At 47.6% G+C, this 13,397-nt stretch overlaps 1 protein-coding gene across 25 annotated transcripts in view; it reads left to right on the top strand.

Moving 5' to 3' along the window:
- Window positions 1-13,397, top strand: part of dlg1b (discs large MAGUK scaffold protein 1b) — a 156,078-nt gene that overhangs the window by 122,051 nt on the left and 20,630 nt on the right. For all 25 annotated transcript variants that reach the window (XM_078287694.1, XM_078287695.1, XM_078287697.1 and 22 more), the window contains 5 exons: window positions 6,882-7,008; window positions 10,294-10,450; window positions 11,211-11,313; window positions 12,134-12,248; window positions 13,179-13,355. In XM_078287694.1, the coding sequence (XP_078143820.1) occupies window positions 6,882-7,008; window positions 10,294-10,450; window positions 11,211-11,313; window positions 12,134-12,248; window positions 13,179-13,355 (679 nt within the window). The remainder of the gene's footprint in view (window positions 1-6,881; window positions 7,009-10,293; window positions 10,451-11,210; window positions 11,314-12,133; window positions 12,249-13,178; window positions 13,356-13,397) is intronic.

The following is a 13,397-nucleotide window of genomic DNA, read 5'->3' on the forward strand; positions in this document are numbered from 1 at the left end:
AGAGCTTCTTCCCTCTGTCTGTCATCTTTAAAAAAGTTCAGTGCTAGATTTTAGGAGATTAAAAAAGAGATAAAAAGCGATTTCATGACAGCAGCATGATTTAAACCTTTTCTATATGATATTTTACAAAAAGAAATCATATAATTTATCAGTGGTTATAGAGAGGCCCCAGTGGGAGTCGAACCCCTCACCCTGTGTCGGTGCCTTGCTCTGGCCCCAGTGGGAGTCGAACCCCTCACCCTGGCGGTGTTAGTACCTTGCTCTGGCCCCAGTGGGAGTCGAACCCCTCACCCTGTGTTGATGCCTTGCTCTGGCCCCAGTGGGAGTCGAACCCCTCACCCTGGCGGTGTTGGTGCCTTGCTCTGGCCCCAGTGGGAGTCGAACCCCTCACTCTGTGTTGATGCCTTGCTCTGGCCCCAGTGGGAGTCGAACCCCTCACCCTGGCGGTGTTGGTGCCTTGCTCTGGCCCCAGTGGGAGTCGAACCCCTCACCCTGGCGGTGTTGGTGCCTTGCTCTGGCCCCAGTGGGAGTCGAACCCCTCACCCTGGCGGTGTTGGTGCCTTGCTCTGGCCCCAGTGGGAGTCGAACCCCTCACCCTGGCGGTGTGGGTGCCTTGCTCTGGCCCCAGTGGGAGTCGAACCCCTCACCCTGGCTGTGTGGGTGCCTTGCTCTGGCCCCAGTGGGAGTCGAACCCCTCACCCTGGCGGTGTGGGTGCCTTGCTCTGGCCCCAGTGGGAGTCGAGCCCCTCACCCTGGCGGTGTCGGTGCCTTGCTCTGGCCCCAGTGGGAGTCGAACCCCTCACCCTGGCGGTGTCGGTGCCTTGCTCTGGCCCCAGTGGGAGTCGAACCCCTCACCCTGGCGGTGTCGGTGCCTTGCTCTGGCCCCAGTGGGAGTCGAACCCCTCACCCTGGCGGTGTGGGTGCCTTGCTCTGGCCCCAGTGGGAGTCGAACCCCTCACCCTGGCGGTGTCGGTGCCTTGCTCTGGCCCCAGTGGGAGTCGAACCCCTCACCCTGGCGGTGTCGGTGCCTTGCTCTGGCCCCAGTGGGAGTCGAACCCCTCACCCTGGCGGTGTCGGTGCCTTGCTCTGGCCCCAGTGGGAGTCGAACCCCTCACCCTGGCGGTGTCGGTGCCTTGCTCTGGCCCCAGTGGGAGTCGAACCCCTCACCCTGGCGGTGTCGGTGCCTTGCTCTGGCCCCAGTGGGAGTCGAACCCCTCACCCTGGCGGTGTCGGTGCCTTGCTCTGGCCCCAGTGGGAGTCGAACCCCTCACCCTGGCGGTGTCGGTGCCTTGCTCTGGCCCCAGTGGGAGTCGAACCCCTCACCCTGGCGGTGTCGGTGCCTTGCTCTGGCCCCAGTGGGAGTCGAACCCCTCACCCTGGTGGTGTCGGTGCCTTGCTCTGCCTGTTGAGCTGCATGGATCCTCTCACCGCTCTGCTGTCCTGACCGCTCCGCGTGAGGCGGAGTGGAAACAGCCGGTCCCCAGAACCCCAAACCTGTCGGCTCAGAGCGGGGAAATGTGGAAAAAGCGTCTCCCTGCCGTGTCCCGTGCTGTCGATCAGAGCCTCGTCAGGCAGTATTGATCGGCGCTGTCGCTATCGATCGGAGCAGGGTCCGCCCCACCCATTCATTCATTCATTCATTTCATGGAGACTTTAATGGGAGAGGCGTTGTGTCATGGGATATTCTTAAACATAAATGTTAAACTTAAATACATTTAGAGGGTGTATAAAAAAGATATGAAGATGAAGGAAGATGCAGATACAAGTCATTTAGGTGCTCTAAATTCTGGGATATTAAATTCGTGGATGTGTTTTTGGTCACACAACTGGAACTTTTATTTTTGTTACAACAGAAAACAAAATAGAGCAGAGTGATCCGAGGAGAGAGAGGGAAGTCAGGCACCGTTTTCCTCCTTAAAGGGACGGTTGAGAATGTTTTGAAGCCTGTTGTATTGAGCGAAACTGTAGTTTAGTGTTCAGTGTTTTTAAAGATATTTTTTTCTGGCGTTGTCCCCTTTATTAGACAGTTTTAAAGTCGAGAGAGACAGGAAAGACTGGGAGAGAGAGAGAGAGAGGGGGAGGGATGACATGCGGCAAAGGTCCTGGGCCGGATTTGAACCCAGGATGTCATGTCTGCATGTTACGCAACACCAAGACCACCGGGCCACCAGGACGCCCCGTTATGGCGTTCTGTACTCAGCTGGTCTTCATCAGCCTTGTCCCCTGCCGGCGCACCTCTTCTCCGGGACAAACAAGGACGCGAAGCCTCCTCCGACTCCCAGGGGACAGAGCTTTCTGGTGACATCCAGAAGTCACGGGTAACAGACCAGATTAGAAAGGTCCCGGTCCCGGTTCGAAGGCGGTTCCCTCGGTCTTGGTCTTGACCTCGAATTACAGGGGGGGGGGGGAATTCACCGGGGACCGCAGTGTGTCTTGGAGGAAGGGGACGGCGTTCCCTGCGGTATTCCTCTGAACGACACGTTTCAAAGTCGAGACGAGGCGGAACATTCAGCGCACGAAGTCCCAGTTTGGTGCCAACGAGTCCCTCGGTGCATCGCACTTAATGGGTGAATGAGGGAGGGGTGGGGCTGGGGGGGGATGGGTGGGGCTGGGGGGGGAGGGGCTCAAGGACAAAGTGTGAGTTGGCCGATCCCTGGTTTGATGACGGCGGGGAGGAACGGCGTCCAGATGAACCCTCTGACCGAGGCGGACGTGATGAAATGGTCAGATGAGCGTCTGCTGAAAGGCTGAGAGAGGCTGATGGTTCTCTGAGGATGGAGAACCTTCAACTCTACAGTTATTTTCATTGTTGATACATTTTTTCAGTTAATCGATCAATCATTAACTTTAAAAAATGTCAAAAATAATGACAAATGCCCATCACAAGTTACCAGAGCCCAAAGCAACATCTTAAAATTTCTTTAGTCTGACAGGCAGCGAAAAAACTATAATGATATGAAATGGACAAAAGCAGCAAATCCTGGCATTTGTGAAGCTGTGACCAGCAAATGTTTGGTATTAATCGATTATCAAAATTATAATCAATTAATTTTCTGTTGAAAACCACAGTACTGATACTGTACCACAGCCACAGTGGGCCCAGTATGAGTACAGCATGGTACTGATACTGTACTATAACTACAGTAGCATGGTACTGATACTACAGTAAAGCCACTACAGAGTACAAAACACTACTAGAGTAATGTAAAAAAAAAACATATCCACAGAGTCTAGAGATCCAATAGATTATAGTTGAGTGGAAAGATTACCTGAAGAGATTGTGTGTTGAACTATGGGACTGTTTTACAAATGTGAAGATGATTTTTAAGGCGTTTCCGCAAGATTTTGAACCAGACTTGAACCCACAACGTTGTGAGTGCATGGTACATAAAGACGGGACTTTATCAGCATCCTAACCCTAACCCTAGACCCCTCCTCTTCCTGTCTTCATAGATCCCCTCCAGTCCGAACCCCCACGTTACCGTAGACCCCTCCTCTTTCTGTCTTCATAGATCCCCTCCGGTCTGAACCCCCACGGTACCGTAGACCCCTCCTCTTCCTGTCTTTATAGATCCCCTCCGGTCCGAACCCCCACGTTACCGTAGACCCCTCCTCTTCCTGTCTTTATAGATCTCCTCCGGTCTGAACCCCCACGGTACCGTAGACCCCTCCTCTTCCTGTCTTCATAGATCCCCTCCAGTCCGAACCCCCACGGTACCGTAGACCCCTCCTCTTCCTTTCTTTATAGATCCCCTCCAGTCTGAACCCCCACGGTACCGTAGACCCCTCCTCTTCCTGTCTTCATAGATCCCCTCCGGTCCGAACCCCCACGGTACCGTAGACCCCTCCTCTTCCTTTCTTTATAGATCCCCTCCAGTCTGAACCCCCACGGTACCGTAGACCCCTCCTCTTCCTGTCTTCATAGATCCCCTCCGGTCCGAACCCCCACGGTACCGTAGACCCCTCCTCTTCCTTTCTTTATAGATCCCCTCCAGTCTGAACCCCCACGGTACCGTAGACCCCTCCTCCCTCCTGGCGTTGCGTTGGGGTTCGGAGGCGTGAAGGACGAGCAGCAAATTTAATCAGTGAGCGTCGAGCTTCGCTGCGTCACGTGCTGCAGCTGCTATCGCTATCGCCCGGCTAATCCAGACAGCAATACACTAATGCAGAGGCACCCGGGGGTGGGGGGGGAGGTGTGTGTGTGTGTGTGTGTGGTGGGGGGGTGGGGGTGTGTGTGTGTGTTAGCAATATGTATAATAATGTCCTGCCAGGCCGGACGGGGAAAGATCTGAGCCGGAGTTAATGAATGAGAAATAATTCTGTTAAGTGCACACGATGCCTCCAGCAGAGCTGCGGCTTAGGAAAAGACGGGGGGGGGGGGGGGGGGGAATAATTGTTGTGATGGGCGCTATGATGCAGCCAGCCGTCCCATCATGCCCTGCTCCGGTTATCATATGCACCAATTGGACTGATTGGATCAGAGAAAGGGGGGAAGAGGTGGCAATTATGTGAGAATTGATCAGAATCGGCTTTACTTTCATTCAGAGAGAGGCGGTCGGTGTGTCGTCTCCCGCTTTACCTTTGATCTCAGCGGACGGATTCTGATGTTCTGGAGGGAAACGTCGTTAAAATAATCTGCTGCTTCTCTGGATCCACTCTTGCTGTCATCGGTGTTTCTGATGCTGCAGGAAGGGGCCGCCGTTTGATTTAACTGCAGCCGTGTGCAAGATTCTTGTGGAAGTTGTGATCCAAGCTGCAAACGAGCACAATGTGATGCAACGTGACAAGAGGCTGATGATGAAAAATTACTGAGTAAAATTAAAAATGTCATCGTACCTGTTTTTGATTAATTGTGCAGCCCTACTTTGCACAGCAGAAGATACTCTCACAGCAGTGTGGAGGCTTTTGAGAACCACAGTCTGTGTTTCACTGCTGCTCAGGTCGGTCAGGAGCCTGATGAAGGTCAGAGGTCAGATTCCCTGTGTGGCTCAGAGCGTCGAGCAAGGCACCAACACTGCCAGGGTCAGGGGTTCAATTCCCACAGGAGCCACCCACACTAAACATGTACGCACTCCTGGCACTGAAAGGCATCAAATGGCATGTGTAGATGGCTAGGGTCCTATAAATCTGTTTTGTTTTTCTAATTCCATGTTATTTCCTCTAATTTTGTTTTTTGTTTTGGGTTTTTTTTGGATGTTTGTTTTGTCTGGATTCAGATTTTTTGGTTTTATTATGGATTTCTTTTCTAATTTTTCTCTTTTTTGCTGTCAAAGTGTGTCAGTGTGTGTAGTGATCCCAGTTGTCGGTGGTTTCGACACACAACTTTGTTCTGGACCGGATCCATATGAGACCCGGCATTCTGCTCTGGTTTTGCTGTGTGATGATGATGAAAGGACAGTTGTTTCATTTTCTCTAAAGAAATGTCGGACACACTTTATCCTTCAGGTGGATCTTAAACGTCATGTGATCTATTCATGTGAAGTGTGTTGGTGCTTCCAGTCGACAGTGTGCTGACAAAATCTGCAGAGCAGTTGATTCGTAAAAATCATTTGGGAATTGCTGCACTTTAAATTTTAATGCCTCGTGTTTCTCAGCTTTTTAAATGTTGTAGTCGTTTTATTTCATAGTGTTCACCTCGACATTTCCCTTTCCTCTCTTCCTCTAAAAATCATCCAGTCACATGCCGAGGTGCACGTGTGTGCACGTCAACACACACTCAGAGGATCCCAGAGTTTCCCTGGCTACCTCTGAAGCAACTTCCCCAAAATCTAACATTTCCACAGGATTCCACATTTTTGTTTTCTTCCCTTATTCCTCCAACTCCTATAGAACATTCCAAACCACAACCTACCCCTTCTCTCCCATCTGAATAAACAAACAAATAAATAAACAAACAAACAAACAATATATGGGGAATGACGCAGAATAGGCCTTAGACATAGATATACACAAACACAAATTAACCTTGTATTACGATGATGATAAATGATTGATTACACCCTCATTTCGGGTACCAAAATTATTTATTTTTTTTATTTGTGGATGACTGACTGCCGTAAAGTGGATTATAACAATGGAAAGTTGAAGAACAAGGTTAAGTTAATTAGCAAGGAACGACCCAAATGGATAGATTGATCATGAGTTAAGGAACATGAACTGAAGTAAACTGGTCAGATGAACCAGTCAGGTTGGTCAGGTGGGAAGGAGTGGAGAAATACAAAATCAGTGCGCGTTTATGTTTTGTTAAATATAAATTCTGCAGTTCTGTCCATGCTTACCACACCTCAGACATGACAGGAGCCTGGTGGATGGCATGTATAAGTCATGTGACAGACAGACAGTCGGTCCATCTGGGTTACTAGTCTGGATTACGTTTCCAAACTTCCCCCCCGCCGCGTTCCTCGCTCATCCAATCAGACGGTAACAGGAGCCTCGGCGTGGCGCGGCGCGGCGGTCTGAAGCGGGTTCAGATGGAGAAGCTGTAGAGCTGTAGAGCTGTGAGAGGTCGAGCCAGCCGACCGGCCCGCTGCCGTCCGACCCAGACCTCGCTCCTGCAGAACGTAAGTGTGTCAGGAGACGGGGGAAGAATGCGTGTTTACCGGCTGACGCCCGAGTGTTTTTTAAAAATGAGGTTTTACCAGGTTTCACTCCTGCAAGAGTCGTGAAACTGTCTGAACAAACTGACCAGGGGAAGTTTCAGGAGAAAAGAAAAACAAAAATTTCAGAAAAACTAAAATTTGCAGGGGTTTTTTCTGTGACAGCAGCAATATGGGAGTCATTTTCTGACTAGCAACTTGAACTTTTTGAGATTTCTACCTGCCTACTTATCTCTCTCTCTCTCTCTCTGTCTCTCTCTATTTCTCTCTCTCTCTCTCTCTCAGCCTACTCCCTGCAAATGGAGAACCATATCAGCCCCCCCAGCTTCATGGGCCAGCCCCTCCCCCCGGCTCCCTCGGGACGCTACTCCCCGACCCCCAAGAGCATGCTGGGAGACGACGATGTCACCAGGTGAGGCCAAAACCATCGCTCTGCTCTCCGCTGTGATAAATGTCTGCAGCGTCAGACGCACCGGCGCTCAGCTCGCCGCCACGCCGGTCTACTGACGACTGATTGAAAACGCTGATGTAGGGAGGGAGGACTGGAGGAAAAGATGAATAGATGAATGGATGAATGCATGTGATGAGAAGATGGATAGATGGAGGAGGTGGGAATGAAAATTGAGTGGGTCGGCCTCCGAAGACGCAGAGATTAAAGAGGAGGATGGAGGCGTGATCGGTCTTTAAAAAGAATTAGCTGCACAGATAAAGAGATGGATGAGGTGGCAGTGAAAGAGAGGAAAAGATCAGGATTTTTACAAGGTCTGGAAAAGTAAGGAAAGATATCAATTCTGATCATTTCCAGGTTTGGAAAGCTTTGGATTTTGTCTGGGAGAATGATCCACAGACTGGGATTTCACACCTCAGTGCTGTAGGTCTGGAAACTGACTTTATTCCCAGGTCTTGAAACGTTTGGGAATTGCAAAAGACGATTAGAGAAGAGTGGAAAATGTGTTGTTCGGTTGCAGTACGCCTGTTATTACATATTATATACAGTTGTGGAGCCACTGTCATTTCACATATAGTGATATTAGTTGTAGTGTTGAATAATGTTGAGCTGTGGTCTAGTTGTCAGTCATGTCACAATCTGCAGAATTCATACTGAACACTGAAAATCTTTTGTCAAGAAGTTAAGGTTGAGTTTAGAAATGTGAGATATTTGGGAAGCCTGTAGTGAGCGATACTGTTACTGGTTTAGCCGTTCAGAAAGAGGGAGAGTGAGGGAGGTGAAGAAAGGACCGGCCAACAGGAAGTCAGTTTGAAGAAGGGGGCGTGGCTATGAAGGGGGCGTGGCCAAATCACAAACCGAGCAATAGTTAGTTTTAATTTTAAAGTTGCAATCGGACACTATGACGAGTTTCAAAACACTGAGGCAGATGGCCAGTCGTGCTCTCTCTCTCTCTCTCTCTGTCTGTCTCTCTCTCTCTCTCTCTCTGTCTCTCTCTCTGTCTCTCTCTGTCTCTATTTCTGTTTGTCTCTCTGTCTCTCTCTCTCTCTGTCTGTCTCTCTCTCTGTCTCTCTGTCTCTCTCTCTGTCTCTCTCTGTCTCTCTGTCTGTCTCTCTCTCTGTCTCTCTCTCTCTTTGTCTCTATTTCTCTGTCTCTCTCTCTATTTCTCTGTTTGTCTCTCTCTGTCTCTCTCTCTGTCTCTCTCTCTCTCTCTGTCTCTCTCTCTGTCTCTCTCTGTCTCTCTCTCTCTCTGTCTGTCTCTCTCTCTGTCTCTCTGTCTCTCTCTCTGTCTCTCTCTGTCTCTCTGTCTGTCTCTCTCTCTGTCTCTCTCTCTCTTTGTCTCTATTTCTCTGTCTCTCTCTCTATTTCTCTGTTTGTCTCTCTCTGTCTCTCTCTCTGTCTCTCTCTCTCTCTCTGTCTCTCTCTCTGTCTCTCTCTCTGTCTCTCTCTCTGTCTCTCTCTGTCTCTCTCTCTCTGTCTCTATTTCTCTGTTTGTCTCTCTGTCTCTCTCTGTCTGTCTCTCTCTCTGTCTCTCTCTCTCTTTGTCTCTCTATTTCTCTGTCTCTCTCTCTATTTCTCTGTTTGTCTCTCTCTGTCTCTGTCTCTCTATTTCTGTCTCTATTTCTCTGTCTCTTTCTCTGTCTCTCTCTCTCTCTGTCTCTATTTCTCTGTCTCTATTTCTCTGTGTGTCTCTCTCTCTGTCTCTATTTCTCTGTGTCTCTCTCTATTTCTCTGTGTGTGTCTCTCTCTCTCTCTGTCTCTCTATTTCTCTGTCTCTATTTCTCTCTGTCTCTCTCTCTCTCTCTCTCTATTTCTCTCTCTCTATTTCTCTGTGTGTCTCTCTCTCTCTCATTGTTGTTCTATCTATTCTAAGTGACTCTACTGGCTAAATAAATGTTAGTCAGGTTGACTCAGTTGGCGAGGCGAATTCCTCTTAAATGTTTTCATGTCACAGACCTCCAGAGAGTCTTTTAGTTCCGATCACAACAGTCTTTGACCACTGTCCCGTTAATATCCGGGTTTATTGGAATATCCTGTTCTTGTGTTGGAGCATGTAAACATCATATCCCCGTTTTGAGAAATCCGAATATGATCCGTGAAGTCTGAAGTCGGCAGTGGGATCTTCACAAGGAAGCTAGAAGATGGGAGGAAGCAGCTGGGAGAGCTGTCAGTATTGGCAGATGTGTTTGGATACAGGGAGGTGTAAACAGTTTCCAGAATAAGACCTTAAAGTGGAGATGAAATAGTGAAATAGACTACTGCATAGAGCTTTTGTGTATTATTAAGATGTACCACAATAAAAACAACATTGTAAAAGTAAGGGGGATGTGTCAGTACCCAGGATACTCTGCATGTAAACAGTCATTCTTCTTCTCTAACTGGGATCATTTCTACTGAATTAGAGTGAAATTGAACTATTCCTCTTTTTGCTTGGGACCTCCTGGAAGCCCTTCAAGGACCCCCCGGGGTCCCTGCTCCTCAGTTTGGGAGCTACTGGCCTCATTGAGTGTTAGACAGGTTGTTGCTGTGTGAGGAAGAAACACAGCTGCTCCGCCCTCTACTGGTTAAAACCTGGAATTACCTCAACTCTCTATTCCTCATGCAGAGATAAATACAAACATCTTAGGTTTAAAACAGTTTTCTACAAATCATGTTTGTCTGAACTGAGCCGTATCAAATGAATAAAAGGAAGTAAAAGTTTTATTATTGTGAAAATGAAACTTTGAATCTTCACACCTCAGCAGCAAATTTTCACACGACTCCCACAATCCTCTTCTTGAATTTAGAAAAAGTGATGCGTCATCACGAATGTGCCATGAAACTGAACACAATCTGGAGTTGTTGTTGTTGTTGTTGTTGTTTTGTTTGTTACATTTTCCATGTTAGTCATCACTGTGACGCTCATATCAACAGAAACAAAAAAGTAGAACAAACTTCAACTCCCAGATCATCAATATTACAGGCAGCTGATAGTGAGGAGGTGAAAGGTCAGAGGTCACAGCAGCCAGCCAGTAGGTGGAGTAAATATTCCTGTGACTCTAGAATGATCATGGATCAATAAATCAGAGAAATAAGAGCTGAAGAAAGAGGAGGAAAGTATTTTTTACTTCAAAACAGCAGCAGTAGAGGAGGAAGACGATGGTTTTCCGACTGTAGTTACTTGCTTCCTTCATCGCTCTCTCTGCTTCTGTGTGAAGTTGACTTGTGTCAGGATGATTGACAGCTCCTGTGTGCGGTGTCGTCCAATAGGGAGCCCAGGAAGGTGGTGCTGCACAGAGGAGCGACGGGATTGGGCTTCAACATCGTGGGCGGGGAAGACGGAGAGGGAATCTTCATCTCCTTCATCCTGGCAGGAGGACCGGCCGACCTGTGTGGAGAGCTGAGGAAAGGAGACAGGCTGGTGTCTGTACGTACACACACACTAAACACACACACACTCTGAACACACACACACACACACACACACACACACACACACACACACACAGAGAGAGAGAGAACACATTGAACACACACACACACACACCTTACTGTGGAGAGCTGAGGGAAAGAGATGGACTGTTTTTTGTATGTATACACACTAAACATTCGTATACACACACTGAACACACACATTCAATCACATTTGTTATGGACCAACATAACTAGCAATATTATACTGAATATGACTGATGGCTACACAGTTCCTGATAGTCTAAATTAAAAGCCTTTATTTATGCAGTTATGGCTGTATACACACACACACACACACACTAGTACTACTACTACTACTAGTGTTACTACTACTGTTACTGATAACTACTGTTACTACTACTGCTACTACTACTACTGCTGCTGCTGCTGCTGCTACTACTACTACTACTACTAGTAGTAGTACTGATACTTCTACTGCTAGTACTACTACTAGTACTGATACTACTACTACTACTACTACTACTACTACTAGCAGTAGTACTGATACTACTACTGCTAGTACTACTACTAGTACTGATACTACTACTACTACTACTACTACTACTGATACTACTACTGCTAATACTACTACTACTACTACTAGTACTGCTACTACTACTACTACTACTACTACTGCTGCTGCTGCTACTACTAAACTAAATGAGTCTTTTTTTAAATGCTTTGTACTGTAACTTCTGCCCTGCTGTTTTCAGGTGAACGGGGTCGACCTGCGCAGCGCCACACACGAACAGGCCGCCGCCGCGCTGAAGAACGCCGGCCAGACCGTCACCATCGTCGCCCACTACAGACCAGAGGGTAAGACCTGGAAACTCCTGGAAACACCTGGAAACACCTGGAGGACGGATCTGATCCTTTCTGGGTCTCAGCGAGTTGAGGAATGTTATAATGAAGAGTCACAGAGTGCTGTAATGTGATCCTCTGTTGATCCATGTAGGCAAATCCTCCTTTCTGTTAGGGTCAGCTGAGGAACATCAGTTAGTGAGTTAGTTAGTGTTAGCCTGTATTGATCGCTGTCATTACGGCACTGCTGTCAGGTCAATCCACAGGTCTGCAAACTCTGAATTTTTCAGGATTAAAGAAACCGATGCCGAGTTTCTGATAGTCATTTTGCTAGTTTGGAGTTTTAAGAGGTTTCAAAGGTCCTGAAACACTCTGCACATTAATGACTGTGGAAACTTTCAGTTCAGGTGAGAAAAACACAAGAAACTAAAAAAAGCTTCAGAGAGATGCTTCTCTTGAGCGGGGCTGCAGCTCTTCCTCTGCTCAGATCAGATGGATTCAGCGCCTGTCAGCGTTTGCACCTTCAGTCGATCTGATAACTCTGATGCTAATCGCTCGTTCTGTTTGCCTGTTCCGCTTTCCTCCATGAGTTTCCAAAGACGAGCTAATCTGAATCGATGGATCTGACCGACATCACAGCTCGTCTTCACCAAGGTCCTCAGGAAACGCTGATGCTTAGAACAGCGCTCTGATCAAACAGGAACCTTTAGTAACCTGTGTTTCTGCAGGGAGCGTTGACTGAAGCCACACTGGGAGCTGACCAGTACAACACAGTCTGTACTGGTTGACTGTATATTAAAGCTGTGTAACCTCTGAACCTCCTCTCCCTGTGCAGAGTACAGTCGGTTTGAGGCGAAGATCCACGACCTGCGGGAGCAGATGATGAACAGCAGCATCAGTTCTGGATCCGGATCGCTGCGGACCAGCCAGAAGAGATCGCTATACGTCAGGTAAGACTCTGGTACACCACGAAACCTACAACGAAACCTACAACTAAACCTACAACTAAATCTACAACGAAACCTACAACGAAACCTACAACGAAACCTACAACGAAACCTACAACTAAACCTACAACTAAATCTACAACGAAACCTACAACGAAACCTACAACTAAACCTACAACTAAACCTACAACTAAATCTACAACTAAACCTACAACTAAACCTACAACTAAACCTACAACTAAATCTACAATTAAACCTACAACTAAACCTACAACTAAACCTACAACGGGAAAATAAACTGTCACAACCTTGAAGCTCCTCTGATTTGCACGAATCAAAGTGAACAGAAATAATTCAGCTACTGTTGGAGAACAGAACAGAAAAGCTTAAATGTTAAAAACCAAGGCGGCCTCCAGGGTTATAGAGTTGCATGCATAGTAAACAAAGATATTCCATGACAAACAAGATGGCCGCTTCAGGTCCTGTGGACCAATGATATGCCAGGATTTAAAACAATTAGTGTAGGAGGCTCCATAGGGGTTTAACTCCTTTAGGATATAATGTCATATATCACAGTCTAGAACATTCCAGTATGTTGGTTTTTAACATAAAGCCTTTGTCAAGTTACAAGGTACTTCACAGCCAAGAAAAATAAAAGTGAACAATGACAAAAATCAATATAACATGAAGAAATGACAACAATAAATAGCAGACAGTTCCACAAGGATAAAAAGAAAATATGTAAAAGCTAAAGATCACATAAAGGCCTTATGATAAAAGTACGTTTTAAGAAGTGCTTTTAAAAGATGGTACTGACTGTTGTTATTAATAGTAACAGTTGAGAAGCCACACTGACAAGACGAGGAGGAGAAGCTCTGTGGTTTTCTGTGTTTTCATTGTGTTTACACTGTTGTTTGTTTGTTTGTCCCGCAGAGCGCTGTTTGACTACGATAAGACCCGGGACTCCGGTCTGCCCAGCCAGGGACTCAACTTCAAGTTCGGAGACATCCTGCATGTGGTGAACGCCTCCGACGACGAGTGGTGGCAGGCCAGACAGCTGACGGCCCAGGGAGAGGTGGAGGAGGTGGGGGTCATCCCCAGCAAGAGACGGTCAGTCACACACACACACACACACACACTATCATATGAGCA

The sequence above is a fragment of the Centroberyx gerrardi genome, chromosome 13 (assembly GCF_048128805.1).
Source record: "Centroberyx gerrardi isolate f3 chromosome 13, fCenGer3.hap1.cur.20231027, whole genome shotgun sequence".
In the NCBI taxonomy this organism is placed as follows: Eukaryota; Metazoa; Chordata; class Actinopteri; order Beryciformes; family Berycidae; genus Centroberyx; species Centroberyx gerrardi.